The 20129-nt window shown below is 37.8% G+C and overlaps 1 protein-coding gene and 1 long non-coding RNA gene across 2 annotated transcripts in view; both read left to right on the plus strand.

Annotated features, from left to right (window-relative positions):
- Positions 1–20129, plus strand: part of LOC138171930 (uncharacterized) — a 615043-nt gene that overhangs the window by 303024 nt on the left and 291890 nt on the right. The window lies entirely within an intron of this gene.
- Positions 1–20129, plus strand: part of DYRK4 (dual specificity tyrosine phosphorylation regulated kinase 4) — a 46690-nt gene that overhangs the window by 1105 nt on the left and 25456 nt on the right. The window contains exons 4-9 of the mRNA XM_069101439.1: positions 2821–2904; positions 3751–3897; positions 8090–8210; positions 10710–10873; positions 13636–13772; positions 17810–17950. Of these exons, the coding sequence (XP_068957540.1) occupies positions 2821–2904; positions 3751–3897; positions 8090–8210; positions 10710–10873; positions 13636–13772; positions 17810–17950 (794 nt within the window). The remainder of the gene's footprint in view (positions 1–2820; positions 2905–3750; positions 3898–8089; positions 8211–10709; positions 10874–13635; positions 13773–17809; positions 17951–20129) is intronic.

Raw genomic sequence — 20129 nt, forward strand, 5'->3', positions numbered from 1 at the left:
GTCTTCTCATCTGTGAAATGGTTTAGATCAGGGTGGGGAACCTGTAGTCTTGAGGCCACATGTGGCCCTCTTAAGTCCTCGAGTGTGGCCCTTTGACTGAATCATTTAGAAAGTACAATAATAGTTATCTTCACAGTAGCATCCAGAAGAAGTAGGAAGTAAAGTGTAATCTTCCTTATTCGAAATAGAAAAAAAAAACAACCTCATCCCTTAGGTTAAATCCTAAATATATGACTCTGGGGTCCTTGAGTTGCTTGTGATCACTATATGGAGGAATTATCCTAAATCCCACGTTCAAATTTAGTATCAGACATGAAGTTAACATGATCTCATCAACACCCATCTCATTTAGACTGGAGATGAAATAAAAAGGCATGTGTGTGAGATTATTATTATTATTATTATTACTTTTTGGAGAGGGGAAGGTAGGGCAATTGGGGTTAAGTGACTTGTCCAAGGTCACATGGCTAGTTTTTTGTGTTAAGTGTCTGAGGCAGGATTAAAGGGGAATATTATTATCTAGATCTTCTCTAAGGGCTTTCCCAGCTCAATATTCCATAAGATTCTACTTAGTTTTTTTTAGCATTATAATTTATTTGGAAGGAGGCATCACGGCATCTTATTCAGGAAATTTTTGTAATGTTTTTCATAAAAAGCATTAAAGTTCTGACTCCTTGGTCTAGGCTTCTGTTCACAGCAAAGACCCAACTGTAGCACACAGATTCACTTTGGGACTCACTGTAGTATCTAGCACAATCCCTGGTCCAAGTCTATTTATTTATAGCTGGCCCTGTGTGAGGAGACCTCAGGGACACTTCAGTATCTAGCTAAGCCTAATTGTCTATCAAATCTCTTGTGTTTTATGAAAAGTCCTTAACGTCATCCATGCTCCTTTAGCTTAACCTCCATTCTCCCACTAGGCTAATGTATGCTACAGTTGTGAGGGTTTGGTCTTTGAAAGTCTTCTAAAAGTCCCAAATGGAGATGGGACTTCATATCCAGGAGGTACCTCCTCAGGCTGCATCCACCAAGTGAAGCTGCTGCTTCTGGGGGCTGGGAGAGGGCAGCAGGCCAAGATAGGAGACAACCTTCTTGAAGATGCATTAGAATCATCTCACACACATGCCTTTTTATTTCATCTCCAGTCTAAATGAGATGGGTGTTGATGAGATCATAAGTGTTAACTTCATGTCTGATTCTAAATTTGAACATGGGATTTAGGGTAATTCTTCCATATAGTAATCACAAGCAACTCAAGGACCCCAGAGTCATATATTTAGGATTTAACCTAAGGGATGAGGTGGGTTTTTTTTTTTCCTATTTTGAATAAGGAAGATTACACTCTACTTCCTACTTCTTCTGGATGCTACTGTGAAGATAACTATTATTGTACTTTCTAAAGAGCCATGAATGGGCCCCAAGGAAACTCCTTGGTACATTTGAATAATTAACTTAATTTAGAGGCATTGACATAGTAACTGTATCCTAAAGCACTAAGACCTATTAATGCGAGGAACTTAAGACAGAATTGGACAAGGTGAGGCAAAGTGACCTGATCCCACAATAGCAAGTCACTATGTTAGATGATATATAGAATAGTATAAAATGTGATTTCTATGTTAGAGAACTTCCTTTCTGGATGGGGAAATATAGGTGTCAAAAAAAAAAAATCTTACAGACTGAAATAAAGAATAAGTGCTTGCTTGCAATGTTAATGGGATATAAGATCTTCCCTATCCTCTGGTGGAGCCTATTAAGGGAAGCTTGATGAGGGGAGGCTTGTTTTGAAGGAGGGCCCACACCTTTTGCTAATTTCTGTTTGTCACTGGGTCACGGAGGGTTGTGATGCTGTCTGACTCTAAAAAGGGTATAGTTGCTTTGGGGCTCACTCATTGGAAGAATGTTATTGTGATTTGACCAGATGAGACTCTGGGTAGCCATTAAGACACCACCCCCCCTCCCCATACTGGCTTTGAAAAACCCAGACGTTGGTGCTTCTCTCTCTGGTAACTATGTATGTATTGCCTTGGTCAGACAGTTCGATCTGTCTGTTGATTTGTGCTAATTTCTCAGACAGTTAGAAGCCTTTTCTATTGGTCTTTATTTCTCAGTTTATATTTTCTCTATTTTCTTTGTTTGAATTTTCTCTGAAGTTCAGGGTGCTGATTTTTCCTCTGAACTTATGAATGTAATTTAAAAAGATTGCTGATCCCTTGAACAGCTATCTTTCATAGTAAAGCAGATCTAAGAACCTGAGCTAGCAGCCATCGTGGGTATGCTAGTGTGGTTGCTGATACAGTGCTAGATGGTAGATCAGTAGATCTTATGATAATTGGGGAAAGGCTTCATAGAAATACGAGATTAAAACTGGCTTTGCAGAATGGGCAAGATTATTTTTTTGAGAGGGGAAAGCAATTGGGGTGAAGTGACTTGCTAGGAAGTGTCTGAAACTGTATTTGAACTCAGATCCTCCTGACTCCACGGATGGTGATCTATCTATTTCACCACCTAGCTGCTCTACCACATGGGAAGGATCTTAGTGGGTGGCATGTATGTAGAATTCGGGTAGTCAGGATATGATTACTGGTTCCTTTGATATAACGTCAATGCTCTATCTACGGTGCCACAGTGGCTTTCTGAGGCAGTCTAGACCAAAACTAGAAAATAAAGTTTGAGCCAAATTGTGGAAGTTTGAATATTTCCACAATTGAATAGCAGACAAAGGGGTTTAGATCATGTGGGCAGTGATCCATTGAAGGTTTCTGAGCAGCACCCAAGGGATGAAGCAACATTAAGCATTTTTAAAATTCTGTCTTTCAGTTATCCCAAATGGACAGTAAGGTTCAAACCCAACAACCAGCTTCCAAGCACAAGAACATGAGGTTGAACCGGTATTTCTGTAAGGTAGAGAGTTCTGATGCTTGGTTCCATCTTTCTCCTGCACAGAGTAGGATAAGGGGTGACTTCTCCAGCTATCTGGACATAATACATTGGAAATTCTCTGACTCCTCTAGACATTACCACCCATCTATTGTCCCCTTTCCACAGGACTTCCTAAATTAACACTGATTTTAATATGTATCTATTAATTTCATTAAATATTTCTCAATTACATAAACACAATTTTTAGCATTCATTTTTTAAAATCGTGAGTTCCAAATTCTCTCCTTCCCTCCCGCCTCTCCTCTACCCTTTGTGTTAGCAAGCAATTAATTATACATATGAAGTCATGCAAAACGTATTTACATATTAGCCACCTGGCAAAAGAAAACACACACAAAACAAGAAAAATATGCTTCAATCTGCATTCGGAGTTTATCAGTTCTTTCTCTGCAGGTGGATAACATTTTTTAATCCTTGACCTTTGGCATTGTCTTGGATCATTGTCTTGAGCAGAGTAGCAAAGTTTTCCACAGTTGATCATCCTTATAAACTGATTTTAGACTTACATATTTTTAATTGACCAATTGATGAATTGATTCGATTGGATAAATCTAAACCAAGAATGTAGAGGAAATGGGAGTTTCTGTTAGAATCAGAGGAATTTGCATTAAGTATTAGGAAGTTCCCCCCTTTTGAATTATGAAACACTAGAAGGTATGGGAAAGAAGCCATAGAAGGCACTTCCTCTGGAGAGTTTTGAGAGTGGGTTTAGGGCTGGGCTGGATTAATTATAGCCTTGGAGTAAATAGAATGCTGGAGAAATAGGATGCTTCTTGGTTGAGGTTCAAGGGATTTCTCTTTTTACAGAAAGCAAACACCAGTATCACTTCATTTCCTCATCTGGACAGTCGTGAGAGGAAGAATATGGCCAATGCGGCAAAGATCCCTTCTCAGGGCAGTAACCTCCCACTCATCAACAGCAAAAGTGTGTTGAAGGTACTGTCAATGTCACAGGTTGGTGGGTCTCAGGCAAGTGTTAGATGGAAGAATCCTTGGTTAGCACATGTAGGATCTGATTGAGAAATTCACTTAGTTTTTCTGATTCTCCATATCCCATTTCCTTAGGATGCAAATTATAGTGACAAATGATTGAAGCCTCACAGGAATGATGTGATGGCCAGAGAGAGAGAGAGACTATCTTTGAAAAACAATTTGCTCTTGAAAAGAACAGCATGAAATACACCTAAGAGTTAGGTGTATAATTCTCTTCCCAGGTAGCATAGGCTCTAATCTAGTCTAATCCAACCCAACAAACATTTCACAAGTACCTACTGTGTGCCAGAATCTGGTAGGTGCTGGGGATACAAAGACAAAAAAACCCAAAAGTTCCTGCCTTGAAGCACCTTGGATCCTGTTAGGGGGTTGCAAATAACTTGAGGAAGAAGGAGAGGTCACTAATTAAAAGGGAGATTAGGAAAGACTTCACATAGGAAATGACAACAGTGAGTTGGGATTACCAAAGGTAGAGGTAAAGGAGTATGTTGAGGCACTGGGGAAGCCTAGGCAAATGTTTGGAAGTAGGGGATAGATTGCTGAATTGGAAGATAAGCTGGTTTGACTGGAAAGTGGAGTTCATGAAGCAAAGTAATATGCAGTCACCCTAGAAAGGAAATCTGAAGCTATGAAGTGCTTTAAATAAGTTGAGGAGTTTTTTTTTTAGAACTCATTTTAACAGATAAGGATATTGAGACAAATGGAATTAAGCGACTTGACTAGGGTCACACAGCTAGTAAGTGTCTGAGGCTGGATTTGAACTCAGGAAGATGAGTTTTTCTGACTCCAGGCCAGGTGCTCTGTGCACTATGGCACCACCTAGTAGCCTATGAAAGGTAATATAGGGAGCCACTAAAGGTTTCTAAGCAGGGGAGTGGTAATGTATTTCCGAAAGAGTTTTAGACTTGTGTTTCAGGAAGATTATTTTGGTAGTTTTGTGGTTGGTGAATTGAAGAGAGAGAAACCAGAAATCGGGCATCTATTTAAGAGCCTGTTGTAATAGTTCAATCAAAAGTTATCATACTTCTCATCAGTGTATTTATTAAATATTTGATTATTTATGGGGCTATCTATCTATTTAAGGGACCCTAACCTCTGATGTAGATAAATTACTGATAAACACAGGACAAAATGACTATAGCACATGCACATATAATGAGAAAATACATGCTTAACAAATCCATGCCAAGGGAAAGAGTGCTTTGTTACTGAGAGCAGTCTAGGTTGGAGCAGTCACTGTGGGAATAGATGTTACTGAACTGGGACTTTAGGAGGCCACAAATAAGCTGTTTGACCTTGGAAAAATGACTTCCTTTCACTGGGCCTCCATTCCCACATCTATAAAATGAGGAGATTGGAATTGATGATCTATGAGGTCCTTCGGGCTCTAAAGATCCATGATTCATTGGAAGCCCAGAAATATATCTGTGAGGCTTGCTGCTGATAGATTTGCATGGCAAAAACAAGGATGTGGAATAACTGGGTGGGAAAGAATGACTTTTCTTCTCTACTTTAGCTTTCCTTCAGGGAACATCTATCACTTAGCTATATAATTTTCTTTATAAGCCTAGGGTCTGCATCCAGATAAGAGCCAAACAAATGGATTTTTGCTTAGGCTAGGAAGAGTTTGCTTGACTTTTGTTAGCTGGGTGTGGCGGCAATGAGTTGTGGGCTTTTCCTAGAGACGAGTTGACTAGTGTCTCTGAAGAATTAGGTCTAGAAGGAAACAGTGTCCTCTGCCAAGAGACCAGTAGAGCTATGTTTTGGTTTGTTTGTTTCTTTTGGTTTATTTATCAAGCTGAGACTATTTGTCCAGCAGTCATTAGAAGGACCAAAGGAGTGATGTGTCCAGTAAGGAGGCCACACACAGGGGGTGGGAAGGGGGCAGAAGAGACCTAATAAGAGTCACTCAGCAATTTCACCAGAAAACACGAATGGTCTTAGAACTTTGAAGATATGAAATACCCTTCAGTAGTGTTCCCTGGATATATTTTTTCTCTCTGTGCCCTGTGCGGAGCCTACTCATCCCACTGATGGTGTGGGTGTTAATGGGAGAGTGTGCCCTAGATTCATGAGGGAATGGTTTTTTTATGCCTTTTTTTCCAATATAGAATATCATTAAATGCCTTTGCTTTGAACTAGAGAAAAATAAACACATTATTGGGGGCTATTGGTAGCTTTAAATAGTCAGATACACAAAATACCTTGAGTGCATGCCCTTGTGCTGTCAGTAGATACTTTTTTGGTAGCATATTTTCCTTAATGATATTTTGATTATTATAGAATTTGGAGGCAGGAAGGGAAACCATCCTTAGAAATTTAGAAACTATCTTAGTTCAACCTTAAACATTTTCTTTTTATATAGGAAAACTGAGACCTGAAGAATGTATGTGATTTGCCTAAGGTTACATGGATAGTTAGGTAACAGGTGGAAGGTTCAAATATATTTTCTATCTTTTAATTTGGTATTTTTCTTTTTTTTTGTTTTTTTTTGGAGGGCAGTTGGGGTTAAGTGACTTGTCCAAGGTCACACGGCTAGTAAATGTTAAGTGTCTGAGACTGGATTTGAACTCAGGCCCTCCTGACTTCAGGGACAGTGCTAATTTGGTATTTTTTCATTTCATCATCTTGCCTTTCATATGATATGTAGTTGGCGTTCCTCTGAGGGCGAGGAGGAGAGCTGATCTTTATTCATTCTGCTTGTTGACAAGCTAAAATTTCTCTGGGGTTAAAAATTTACTTTATATCATCCACAATATTAATAAAAGTTAAATGTATCTACTTCCTATATGAATCATTTTTTTAATTTAAAAATTCTTTTAAAAAATTAATTTATTTTTAGTTTTCGATATTCATTTCCATAAATTTTAAATTTTCTCCCTCTCTTTCCCCAAGAGGGCATGCAATCTGATATGACTCCACACATTCATTCCTATTAAACACATTTTCATATTAGTCATGTTGCTCAGAATTATATGAAATGGGAGAGACCATAAGAAGGAAAAAACAAAACAAAACAAAAGAGAAAACAGTCTGCTTTGCTCTGTATTTTGATTCCCTAGTTCTTTCTCTGGATGTGGATGGCATTTACCATCATAAGTCCTTTGGAATTGTTTTAGGTCCTTGCATTGCTGAGAAGAGCTAAGTTTATCAAAATCAGTCTTCGCACACTATGGCTGTTTCTGTGAACAATGTTCTCCTGGTTCTGTTCCCTTCACTCAGCATCAGTTCATATAAGTCTTTCCAGGAATTTCTGAAGTCCACCTGTTCATCATTTCTTATAGCACAATAGTATTCCATTACATTCATATACCACAACTTATTTAGCCATTCCCCAATTGATGGACATCCCCTCAATTTCCAGTTCTTGGCTACCACAAAAAGAGCAGCCATAAATATTTTGGGTCCTCTCCCCATTTTTATTATCTCTTTGGGATACACCTCTAGGAGTGGTGTTTCTGGATCAAAGGGTATGCACATTTTAATAACCATTTGGGCATAGTTCTAAATTGTTCTCCAGAATGGTTGGATCAGTTCACAACTCCACCAATATGAGTAAGTGTTCCAACTTTCCCACATCCTCTCCAACATTTTTCATTTTCTTGTTTTGTGATGTTAGCCAATCTGATAGGTGTGATATGGTACCTCAGAGTTGTTTTGATTTGCACCTCTCTAATCAGTAGTGATTTAGAGCAATTTTTATATGACTATAGATAGCTTTAATTTCTTCCTCTGAAAACTGTCTATTATATCCTTTGACCATTTATCAATTGGGGAACAACTTGTATTCTTATAAATTTGACTCATTTCTCTATATAATTTAGACATGAGGACTTTATCAGAGATGCTAATTGTAAAAATTCTTTCCCAGTTTTCTGCTTCCCTCTGAATCATAGTTGTGTTGGCTTTGTTTTTATAAAAAATTTTCAATTTAATATAATCAAAGTTATCCATTTTGTATTTTATATGAATCATTTTTAAAAAGTCAGTGAACAATAAAATTAGTCTAAAGCCAGAAAAGAAAAAGGAGAAGTTTCTAAATAACATGAATTGGGTGTATTCTTGGCAAGGGCAAGGAGGAGAGTTTGTCTAGATGTGGGCCCTGAGGAGAAGATTGGGCAGTCCTTTAAAGCAAATCTTTCTCTCTGGTCAGGATAACCAACGATATAGCCAGGTGCCACCCTCTGTGCTCAAGACTTCATCCAACCTCAGCATCCAAACCTTCAAGTCAGAGGACAGCACAACACCCCACAAGGTGCCTCTGACAGCATCAGGTATAGTCTATCAGGAGGGGGTATGTGTGTATGTGTGTGTGTGTGTGTGTGCTCATGCTTGAGCGCACTTGAGTGGGACTTGGTAGGCCAGATCAACACTTTCCATGTCAAACCCCAAAGCTGTGTTTTTAGGAATGATTTCTACTACCTGACTCTTCCATCCCTCTTAATATGCTGTTTATCACTTGTGGGCACCAATACTTACTGCCCCAAGTGACTTTAGTATTGTGTGGGGTGCTCTCTTTTTCCAGGAGGGATCTCTTTATTTTGGGGGGTACCCTTGAAAGATACACATGATACAAAGGGGGAAAATATCCTTGGATTTGTATTCATATGACCTGTGTTTGAGTCCTGGTTCCTCTACTTATCAGCTGTATTATTGTGAGCAATCTGCTTACCCTCTCTGACCCTCAGTTTCCTCTCTGTAAAATGGAGAAAGTAACAATTGTGTACCATCTCATTAGACAATGGAAAATTTTTTCATTTTCTTCATTATATTTTATTTTTTAAAAAATTTATTTATTTACTTTTAGTTTACAACATTCAGTTCCACTATCCCTTGAGTTTCAAATTTTCTCCCTCTCCCTCTCCTTCCCCTCCCCTCCCCATGGCAGCATGCAATGAAATATAGGATCTACAAATTCCTTCACATTAAACATTAGTCAAGTTGTAAAGGATTATAACCAATGGAGTGAACAATGAGAAAGAAGGAACAAAACAAAATTTAAACAGAGAGAGCAAGTAGTTTGCTTCAATCTGCATTCAGAATCTGTAATTCTTTTTCTGGATGTGGATATACCTTTCCATCATGAGTCTTTCAAAGTTAAAGCAATATAAATCGCCATATAACTATACACTATTGCTGTTTATAATATTTGTGCTTAGGGCCTAAAAATTTGAACTCAGGTCACTGTTTATAGATTACTCAATAAATACCTGGTTTGTCTTCCCAGCTGGTACACTTTGCATGTGAAGGTATTCTTATTTCCATGAATTTCTTATACCACGAAATCACAAGTGTATTCTTTGTTCCCAGTCTAATAGGGTGGTTTTAAGGATCAAATGAGATAAAGAACACAGACATCTGTAAAATGGGAATAATAATGGTACCTATCACACAGGGTTGTATTTGTATCAAATGAAATAATATACATAAAGTACTTGGATACGTTAAAGCATCATATAAATGATAATTATTATAATCCTAATTACTTAACCCCCAGGTAATGTCTCTAAGACTGTATATTATTATTGAGCATGTTCTGATCTGCATTGATAGAGGGAATGTCCTCTACCATGAATTCCCGATAATAATGAAATCACAAGTCTCTTCTCTACTGCCCATCTTACCAGATGGTTGTAAGGGTCAGAGAGATAAAGAACAAACAATTGTTTATTACCATAGTGCTTTGTATAAATTTAAGCTATTATTACGTGTAAGAGTCAGGAAGATCTGGGTTCAAATCCTGCCTCTGACATGACCCCCAGACAAATCATTTAACATACGATTACTCACTGGTATATCTAAGACTAACCTGCTGAGTACCTTCTGATCTGTGCTGGTAGAGAGAATTTTTCCCCCCAGGAATTCCATATATTGATGAAATCACAAATCTCTTCCAAAATTTCAAAAACAAAATTCCATGTGAACATGAATGGCTCTCAGTTCCAAGTAAGTAAATGAAACCGTACTCCAAGATCTGAGTCTAGTAAATCTGGACAGTTACTTTCTCCACTTTGCACCATGCTTTCCATTCTAGGTAGAGAATGTAAGGCAGTACTTTAAAGTGTTATATAAATGCTGACTGTTATTATTATTCTTGATTATTTTCATTGTTAAGTGGCAGATTTTTAAAATTAGTTTCTCTGACTCCAAATTCGACACTTTCCATTAAAGTATGCTGCCTTGTTTCCTATTATGTCTATTATTAAGTGATCTTCTGTTTACTTGGTTCCATGACTCTACAAGGTACTGGGTTCTTCGTGATTCATCCAATGGTGGTATATAGGATGAAATGGAAAGAATATAATGGAATTTAAAAAGTCAGCAAGGAGATTGTCACCACATACATATGAATAAAATGACAAAATATCATGATTCTTGTGAACAAAGTTCTTAACCTGATTATGAGATGATACTGAGGGCTAAATATGAGATAATGATGAGACAGGAAGAATTGTCTCTTTTTTCTAGAAAAATTAAAATTTTTTTCTGTTAATTAATTTATTTTTAGTTTTCAACATTCATTTCCACAAGATTTTGAGTTTCAGATTTTCTTCCCATCTCTTCCCTCCCCCACCCCAAGATGGTGTGAATTCTGATTACCCCTGACAGGAAGAATTTTCAAAAGCAGGATTTGCCTTGGAGGTTTTGTGATCTATTTGGAGCATATTAAGAATCTACTCTAATTGATCTAGGACTCAGTTGATGGTCAGTTTGGTGGGAACATTTTTTGGAGTCAATTACAAAGTTAATTCTTGTCCTTGTTTCTCACACAGAAGCCCTAAAATATTTTAAGAACCAACTGTCTGTGTATGAGCAAAATGAAGTTCTGGGTTATACAGAACTCTGGTTCCTAGGGCTTGAAGCCCAGAAGTTAGATGTGCTTCCTGAAAAACACAGCAAGACAAGCTTTGATGATGAACATGGCTCCTATATAAAGGTGAATATGTAAATTACCATACTGAGTGCACTTTATTTCTCATAGCTGAATATTTGGGGTAACAGCACTGACATTCCTCCAGGAGTACGCGTCAATTTCTTGTGAAACACAGTAACTACATTCTATAAAATTGTCTCAATTCAATAAATATTTATCAGTGGTATGCAGACTATTGTGCTAGGTACTGAGGGAGATAAAAGATTTATCCCTTGCTCCTCTGAAGTTTTGAGTCTAACAGGGGGATGAGGCATACATTACTATAATTTAAGGATCTATCTTTTTTGATGTTTTGGGTACTCTGCCCACTGACATGGACCCTGGTCCCTCCACAGCTTGGTAGTTGGTCTTTGAGAATTGCTGTCGCTGTAAAATTTATCACCTTAGAAAAAACCTGATGACAAGGCTCTAGGAATTTAGTCAAAGCTGGTCCTCAGATGATAGACATCCAGCTTGTCAACAGGCCCCTACTAGAAGCCTTTCCAATTTAATGTGATCTGTCAGTGGTATTAAGACTTAGTACATCCTTTGAAACCCTGGGGTTACTTCTAAGATCTGATGAAGCACTCAGAACATTAGTGGACTAAAATACACATGAATAAGTACACAACAGAAGCATGAAAGGAAGCATTATGTTATAGCTTTGGGGATTCACACCCCTGATTCTAACTTTACCCAGGATTCTAAATGTCCTGGACAAAACACCTCCTCTCTAGACCAGGAGTTCTTAAAAATTTTGTGTGTTAAGAACCCCTTTGATATTTTAGTGTAACTTGTAATAGACTCTTTCTCAAAAATGTTCTTAAGTGCATAAAATAAAATACAAAAATATGCCAGATTACAAAGGTGTCCCAAAAGTCTTTGTGCATGTTTTTAAAGCTCCCAGAAGATTTTTAGGATACCTTGAATTTTGATAGATTGGTACTTGTGTATATATATATATATATATATATAATATTGTTAATTAAATGTAAATATACATATTCATCATATTACATAATATAATTATATATTATAAATATATTGACATACTATATGTTATATATGATATTATATAAAATATATAAATTATATTTTAAACTTATTCATATAGATACACATATATAAACAGAAATATGCATATTCGAACATATGTCTATGCACATATGTATAGATAGAAAACAATTTATGGATTCCAGGTTAAGAATCATTGCTTTTAGACTTTATCATTCCTGTTTCATCCAGGTCTATGTTTTCTTGCTTAAGCAGAGAGACTAACTCTGGTTATGCCTTCTTTACTGGGACAAATCCTTAGTTCCAAGAAGAACTATGGATCTAAGATCAGTGTCTCATTGTTGATTGGCTGGGGTGCCATGCTGATATTTTCTGTGGTCACTATCCCTTTTTCAGATCTTTACTTTTGGGGATATAGCAACAATTCCCTAAGATACTCATACATGCACACCTCTGTGCGTATCCCCATGTCAAGACATGTAGAACATGTACTCAAACACTCCAAGTGTATATCTTCTTACACATATACACTTCTACACTACACAGCTTCCAACACACTGGAACATAAATAATTAGATAGTTTCTTTGTTCATGCAGACCTACATGCATGTAATATTGCATATATACTCCTAGACATTATTCCCTTCAATGTACAAAGACCCATAATGATCATATGCAAGCATTCCACAAACCTTTTAAACACAATCACATTTATAGGAGAAGGGATCACAGAATCATAGAACATTAGAGCTGGGGGAGACCTTAGGAATCCTCTAATCCTTATTTTTACAGATGAAGAAGCAAGGCCAGAGAAGGTATGTCAAGTGACTGACTTACCTTACTCAATACAGACCCCCGCACAGTGGTTTTGACCAGACAGCTTAGGAGTTAATACCAGATAAAATGTTTGTCTCTGTATCTTGGAAGATCCCTCTGACCTGGTGTATGGCAGTAGCCCATGTCTCTTTTGTTCTGTTCCATTTTCAGATTAAACCTGGTCAAGGCAGAGATGAGGAGGGAGATTCTTGAAGTAAAGATGAAGCAGAACATAGGCATGTCTAACAGGTGGAGAAGTATTAGAGAGAATCAGGACTTCTCCCATGCCAGTAGCTATTGTTTCCACCCCTAGCTCCTCACTGCTGTTCTGGTCTTTTCCACATTAGTCTACCTGGATCTTTTGAAAGCATTGTAACATAGAGTTCTAGTTCTGGAAGGGATATCATCTAATCTATCCATTTATTTTACAGATAAAGACAATCAGACCCAGAGAAATAAAGTAAAGCATGCAGGCTATTGTTAGTGGCAGAACCAGGACTAGAGCATAAACCTCCTATGGTCAGAATTGTAGGATTTTTCCTGACCTATGCATACTCAGAGCTTGATAATTCCATGGTTGGATGGAACATTTATCTTGTAGTCTGTGAGAGAATCCATACATTTTAGGCTTTTATAAAGAGACAGTAGCAGTAGTCTTAACAGCAGGAAACCATTTAGGAGCTTAGATATTATCTTATGTCCTTTGTGGAGTAGTCCCATTTTTTCTGACACTAGTGGGGTTGATGTAACAAGGCTTCTTAGCTTTGCTCATTAACCTGAGCACAAGGATGATCTCCTTGGGTGCCTCTCTAGTACTGGAGAGGAATATTAGGATAGGTGCCCACAGCAGAGTGTTTTAGTTACCAGTTCCACAGGACAGCTTCAGAGCAAGACTTTCTCTGGGGAAGCCTATCACCCTTGATCCTTTACCCTTAACCATGGTATGGCTTCAACAGGTCCTGCATGATCATATTGCCTATCGCTATGAGGTCCTGGAGATGATTGGCAAAGGATCCTTTGGACAGGTGGCCAAGTGTTTGGATCACAAAAAGAATGAATTGGTGGCACTGAAAATCATCAGGAACAAGAAGAGGTACTGCCCTCTAGACCATCCTGGCCACAGAGATGTGACCTTTTCATTTTGGTCATTTTTCTAGATAATCATCTTCCTTCTCTCTCCTTCTTTTTTCTTATTTTCTATTTCTCCTTTCTTTCTTTTACCCACCAGGGCCCTTGCACCTTCCCCTAAGTTCTTGTCTTCCTCTACCACCTGCTTTCTTTCATCTCTCTCTCTCTCTCTCTCTCTCTCTCTCTCTCTCTCTCTCTCTCTTCAAATGCTTTTCTTTTACTGAATGTTCATCTTTTAAAATTGATGATTAGGTTAAGGTTTGCAGGGTATGTCATTTTGGTTGTATCTTGAAGTCTTTTGCTTTTGGGAATATAATATTCTATTCTCTTCTGTACATTTTAGTGGATGAAGAATAGTCTTTGGTTATTCTGATTTCCTGCTCTTTATATTTGAAGTTCTTTCTCCTGGTCATTTGCAGATTTTTTTTGGTAATTGAAATTCTTTACTCTAGTCACTGCGTATTTTGGAATTAGAAATAAATGAGACTTTTTTCTGGAGGCAATATGTGGTTTCTCATAACTGTTGCTTTATGTTCTGTATTCAGAAGTTTTAGACAGTTTACTTGTATTTCTTACATCATAACATTCAGGTTTCTTGACTTGTCACATATTTTAGGTTTGTGATCTTTGAACTGTCTCTACATGTCTTGTCTTTGAAAACAGTATGTTTTGCTCGTATAGAGATCATTTGTTCTTTTTAACCATCGTTGCATTTTGCTTCTCATCTTTTTTCATCTTCTATTAAATTCTTTGTGCTGAGTCAATGTCTATTGATGTTTGCAGACTTAATGGAAGGTAGAGTGGGTGTTCCAGGTAGAGTTTTTACTATCTTTGGATTTCCTAGCCTAGGGACCATTGGAGAAGGAAAAAAAAAAGCATGCTCCCCTTCTCCTATTCTTCCCCCTTCCTTCCAACCTCTATACTTGCCTGGTGGTTGAGCAGAGTTGAGGTCTGATGTTTGTTGCAATAAGGCACTAGAAGAGAAGAGCAGGGATAGGATTCTTGCCAGGGGTTTCAACTGGAGGGAAATCTCTGAATAAATCCTAAAGCATAAAACTATGGGTCAGTTTTTATGCACTGTTGAAATATGGAGATTGGGGGAGAAGGAAAAGCAGGAATTGAGTTAATGAGTTAAGAATTAGCATTTTCCACTGTTAATTCATAAGGTTATTAACTTTGTTGAGCTTCTTGCTTTCTTGTCCATTGGAAACAGCTATAGTTGTTGTATCTTTGGCATAATCTTTCTGGGGGATATTTTTTTGAGAGTTAGTGGCTACTAGAGAAAATACCTAGTCCTCCATCTTGTTAGTAATATGACTTGGAAGTAATTTTAATTATTCTTTAGTATTAATGTTATTATTACTATTTATTATTCTGTTTTTATTACTCTCTTCCCTTCTTTCTTCTTTCCCCTCTATAGCCTTCTCCCACTTCCTTACTCCCTTTACAATTCTTTAAAAAAAAATTTCCCATTGCTTCTATGGGGTATCATCTAGTTCTCTTTTAGTCTTGTTTTTCTCCCTCTGTCTCATTCTCTAGTTCCTATATCTCATTCTCTTTTCCTTCTTTCCCTCCCCCCCCATTTCTTTTTCCTATTGTGTTAGAAACTCTTCAAAAAGAACTATGTAGACACAGACCTTTTTTATTTAGTAATTTATATTAGAATATAGACTAACTTGTATGAGATATCAAGAAAACAGATTCAGAATGTGATGCCAATAACATAAAATTTGTCTTATACTCCCAATATTTAGTATGGTAAGCACTTAATAAATACTCATTAAACTATGCTTTTATTCTTAAACCTATAAAAATATAAATGCTCCTCATGTGATTTCTATGACCATTTATTAAGTGCCTATTATTCTCAAGGTACTAAAGATACAACTCAACACCTACTCTCAAGGAATTGATAGTCCAATTAGTCAGAAGGACATGAAAAACAATTAAGGATGAAACAAAGGAGATTGGGATAAGTGTAAAGGAGAAGTCCAGGCAAAATGCTATAAGTAATCTGAGCCAGGAAAGATAACTTTCACCCAAAAGATCAGGGGAGGCTTCATGGAAGAGAGGTGGCACCTGAAGTTTTCTTTGAAGGAAAAGACTTCAAAGAATGGAGATTGGAGATTGGGTAGATAAGTAGCGTGTCCATTATAGAGATGGATAAGCAAAACCATAAGAATCATAGGATCATGGAGAGCCAGAAGAAAACTTGGAGATCATCTGTTTAACCTCATTTTAATGAAAAGAAAATTAGTCCCAATAACTTGTGTAAAGTCTTATAGGCAGCAAATAGTAAAACTAGAATTTGAACCCAGGTCCTATGACTTGAAATCAAAAGTTCTTTCCACTGTACCAGAAGTAAGATAGAAGCCTATTTTGCCTGTAATAATGTAATACATATAAAGAAGTATAGTGTAAGAAGGCTGGAAATAGTAATTGGACACAGATTATGAAAGTTTTTGAATGCCAGAATCTGTAGGGAGATTATATGGCAGTAGGGAGATTTTTGAAAATCAAGCTTAGAATGGCATCTTAAGAAATAATCATGATCAGAATGGCATATTAGGAAAGTTTCATGGGCACCAGTGTGAAGGATGAATTAGAAAGAGGACAGAGGCAGGGATATGAGTTAGGAAGCTGTTTAAAATATGTCAGGCAAAAGGTGATGAATGTATGAATTCAGAGTTGTGGAAGGTTGATTATGAAGTAAAGGATGGAGGTGAAGGAAATTTTAGAGGTAGAATTAACTTGATAAAATTGACTGGATGTGGAAGGCAAAGAACCCTGAGGTTCTTGTGGTCCAGGTGACCACAAAAATAGTGATCAAATGAACAGAAATGTAGAAGGGGCAGGGATAAATTTAAGAGATAATATGAGGACCTTAGTTTTAGATTCAGTAAGTGTGAGGTCTTGGTAGCATTTCCAGGTGATGGTGTCTAAAATGCAGTTGGAAATTTTCATTTGGAGTACTAGGGGAATATGTGTGTGTGCATACATACACATATGTGTGTGTGTATATATATATGTATATATACATATATATATATATATATATATAAAGAGAGAGAGAGAGAGAGAGACTCTCAAGGATCAACATACTTATTTAGGCTCAAGAAGAAGATGAATATCCAGTTAGGGAGACACAAAAAGGAATACATGGGGAATTAGGAAAAGAGAATGAAACTGGAGTGTCAAGGAGCAGAAAGTTTCAAGAAGAAAGGTGTCAAAAATGTCATATGTTATAGAAGAGGCCAAGATGGAGAAGAATTGAAAAAGTTCCACTAGATTTTTTTTATAGGGAAGTCATTATAATGAGAGTAGAAACTGGAGAAATTAGAATTATGGTATGTTAGAGTTAGGAGGGACATTAGAATCCTCTAGTCTAACCTCTCATTTTTCTTTTTTACAGATAAGGAAATCAAGGCCCAGAGAGGGCCAATGACTTGTCCAAGGTTATACAACAAGTTCGCCATAGAGCCAGGGTTAGAACTCATTACACCTGACTCTCAGTCCAGTGTTCTTTCCAGTAGTGGTAGAACTCACATTCTAAGGTGAGGTGAGGGGCAAAGAGATGCAAATGACCCTCTTCCATTCAAATCGGGAAGACTATGTGAAAGGAGTTAGGATTTCAGGAGCTGTTTGAAAGTGGGGAGAGAGAGAAGCTGGCAGACTGGCAAAAAAAAAAATCATTCTAGGTATAAGGTGTTTGGAAAGAAAATGAGCAAATGTTGGGTCATTTAGGCAGGACTACCTGAGATGCATAGGGAGTTGCCTGGGAGAAAGAGGCAGGTAAGGGGTTGAGGGCAGGTGAAGGAACTCTCATAAAGGACTTTGAAGGGTAAGCTGCCACCGCTCTCTCACATCCTAGGGGATGAGAGTAGTGATTGGTGGGAAGGGACTGAGGAACACTGTAATGGTTAGGTAGATTTTGTGAAGCCTGCTTTTCTACCATGACTCAAAACTCACATTTTCCCCATCTTCCTTTTTGCTGTACCTCAGATTTCACCATCAAGCTCTTGTGGAGTTGAAGATCCTGGAAGCCCTCCGAAGGAAGGATAAAGATAACACATACAATGTGGTACACATGAAGGACTTCTTCTACTTCCGGAATCACCTCTGCATCACCTTTGAACTTTTGGGGTATACTCTCTTTTCTGTTTCCTTTTTTCTTGGTCGAAGATGGGCTTAAGCTGTAGTAGGAGGGATTGGAGTTAGAGCCCAATAAGGCCCTCTGGACTTTCTGGGTTATATTAAATTATCTATCTTTGATCCTTTTCAAGGTAAATTGTTTTTTGATACACAACTACCTTAATTTTCCTCTTTTAAAAAAAATCTTTTAACTTGCTTTAAATATTTCTTGCTGTCTCATGGAGTCATTAACTTCTGTATGGTTCATTCTAATTTTCAGGGAATCTGTTTCTTGGATAAGATTTTGTACCTCTGGTGTTAAGATATTAATTTTATTTGTAAGTCTCTTCTCCATAGCTATGATTTATTTTCTAATTATTTATTCTAGCAGTCTCATTTCATTGAAAATATTACTCTTTAAACTATTTCTTATTTTAAAAATATCATACCTCATTTCTTCTAGGAAATTCTAATTGATCTTATGAATAAACTATGTCTTTCTCTGAGGCTTTGCTTGTAAGAATTTTGGAGTTAGTCTCTTAGTCTCTTCTTCTGTGTTTTTGCCTTGGGTGTCCCTGGCATCATAATAACTCTTTGTCTTTTTTTGTCTACTCATTCTTCCAACCTTCCTGGATTGGTCTTTTTTTTTTGTCTACTCATCCTTCCAGTCTTCCTGGATTGGGATTTTGTGCTAGGACCTAGATCTGTACACCTTTAGTAGGACTGTCATGATCTTCTTTGGTCCTAGTCTGTCTTCTCTAGTGTCTTTCTGCTGTCCTTCAGGTATTATGTTTTTCAGCTATATTCAGCTATATATTTTCAAGGATCACAAGGGCAGCTCAAACCAGAGAACTACAAATTTTTACCAGACTCTAAGTGGTCTAATCAAGGGCATGGTGTGATTGCTGTCCTCCTACAATTTCCAGATTCCAGATCTTGGTTTGGCTCTCTGTAATACAACTGTAGACTTGCTTTTGAGTGGAGATCCAGTAGAGAATTGCTGGGCCCTAACACTGTCAGATAGTGTGATGGTTCTATAGATTCAGGGCAACAAGCATCACTTTCTTACCCCTGTTCTTGCCTTGGGGACTGAGTCTGTGACACCCCTCTCTGGGTCAGAGAGATAGTGCTGAGACCCTGTTCTGGTCCTCAGGCTGAGTCAGAATATTTTTTCTTGGTCGAAGATGGGCTTAAGCTGTAGTAGGAGGGATTGGAGTTAGAGCCCAATAAGGCCCTCTGGACTTTCTGGGTTATATTAAATTATCTATCTTTGATCCTTTTCAAGGTAAATTGTTTTTTGATACACAATCTTATCCTCTTCCAAGTCAGAACAACAGTGCTACAGTCCTATTCTGCTCCTGGGGCTGAGTTTGCAATCCCATCCCTGGGATAGAAAGATTACTTTGAGGTCCTGTAGCTGAAACTGAGTTCTTTTCTGAGAGGTCAGAGTGGCAACGCTCTGGCCCATTTCTTCACCTAGGCACTTAATTCAGAACTTCTCTCTGAGTTAGAGGTACAGCACTATGGCCCCAGTACCCATGTGACTTACTCTGATTCCCTCTTTGTGATTAGACCTGTTCTGTTCCTGAGATCTGGATCTGTGATTCTAGCCAATCCCATTCCACAGTTCTTGCCCTAGTCACTTGCCTAAGGAGCAAATGTGTGATCTTGGGCTGCATAGAAGACCTGCTGTGTTTTTCCTTAGGTTTTTTTGATCACTATTTGGCCTAGCGCCTTTCTTAGATTTTTGTTAGAGTACTTATGGTGTTTGGTCACCATGCAAATACTAAGATCATGGCAAAGGAATCCTCTGCTGAACTTTTACCTAGTCACTTTTAGATGTAAAATTATTCTATACGTAATTCTATTTATCAGTTTTTTCTGCAGATAGCATTTTTTCTTCATATAGTCTTTTTTTAAAGCAATCGGGGTTAAGTAACTTGCTCAAGGTTACATGGCCAGTTATTTCTGGGTGTGGTGCTAAGTATCTGAACCCGGATTTGAACCATCCCGACACTGGAGCTGGTGCTTTTACTTGCTGAGCCACCTGGCCGTCCCTAAGCAATTGGGGGTTAAGTAACTTGCTCAAGGTTACATGGCCAGTTATTTCTGGGTGTGGTGCTAAGTATCTGAACCCGGATTTGAACCCCAGGTCATCCCGACACTGGAGCCGGTGCTCTTACTCGCTGTG

The sequence above is a fragment of the Petaurus breviceps genome, unplaced genomic scaffold, assembly GCF_028583685.1.
Source record: "Petaurus breviceps papuanus isolate PSGF00001 unplaced genomic scaffold, PetGlider_PUasm1.0 470, whole genome shotgun sequence".
NCBI classification, from domain to species: Eukaryota; Metazoa; Chordata; class Mammalia; order Diprotodontia; family Petauridae; genus Petaurus; species Petaurus breviceps.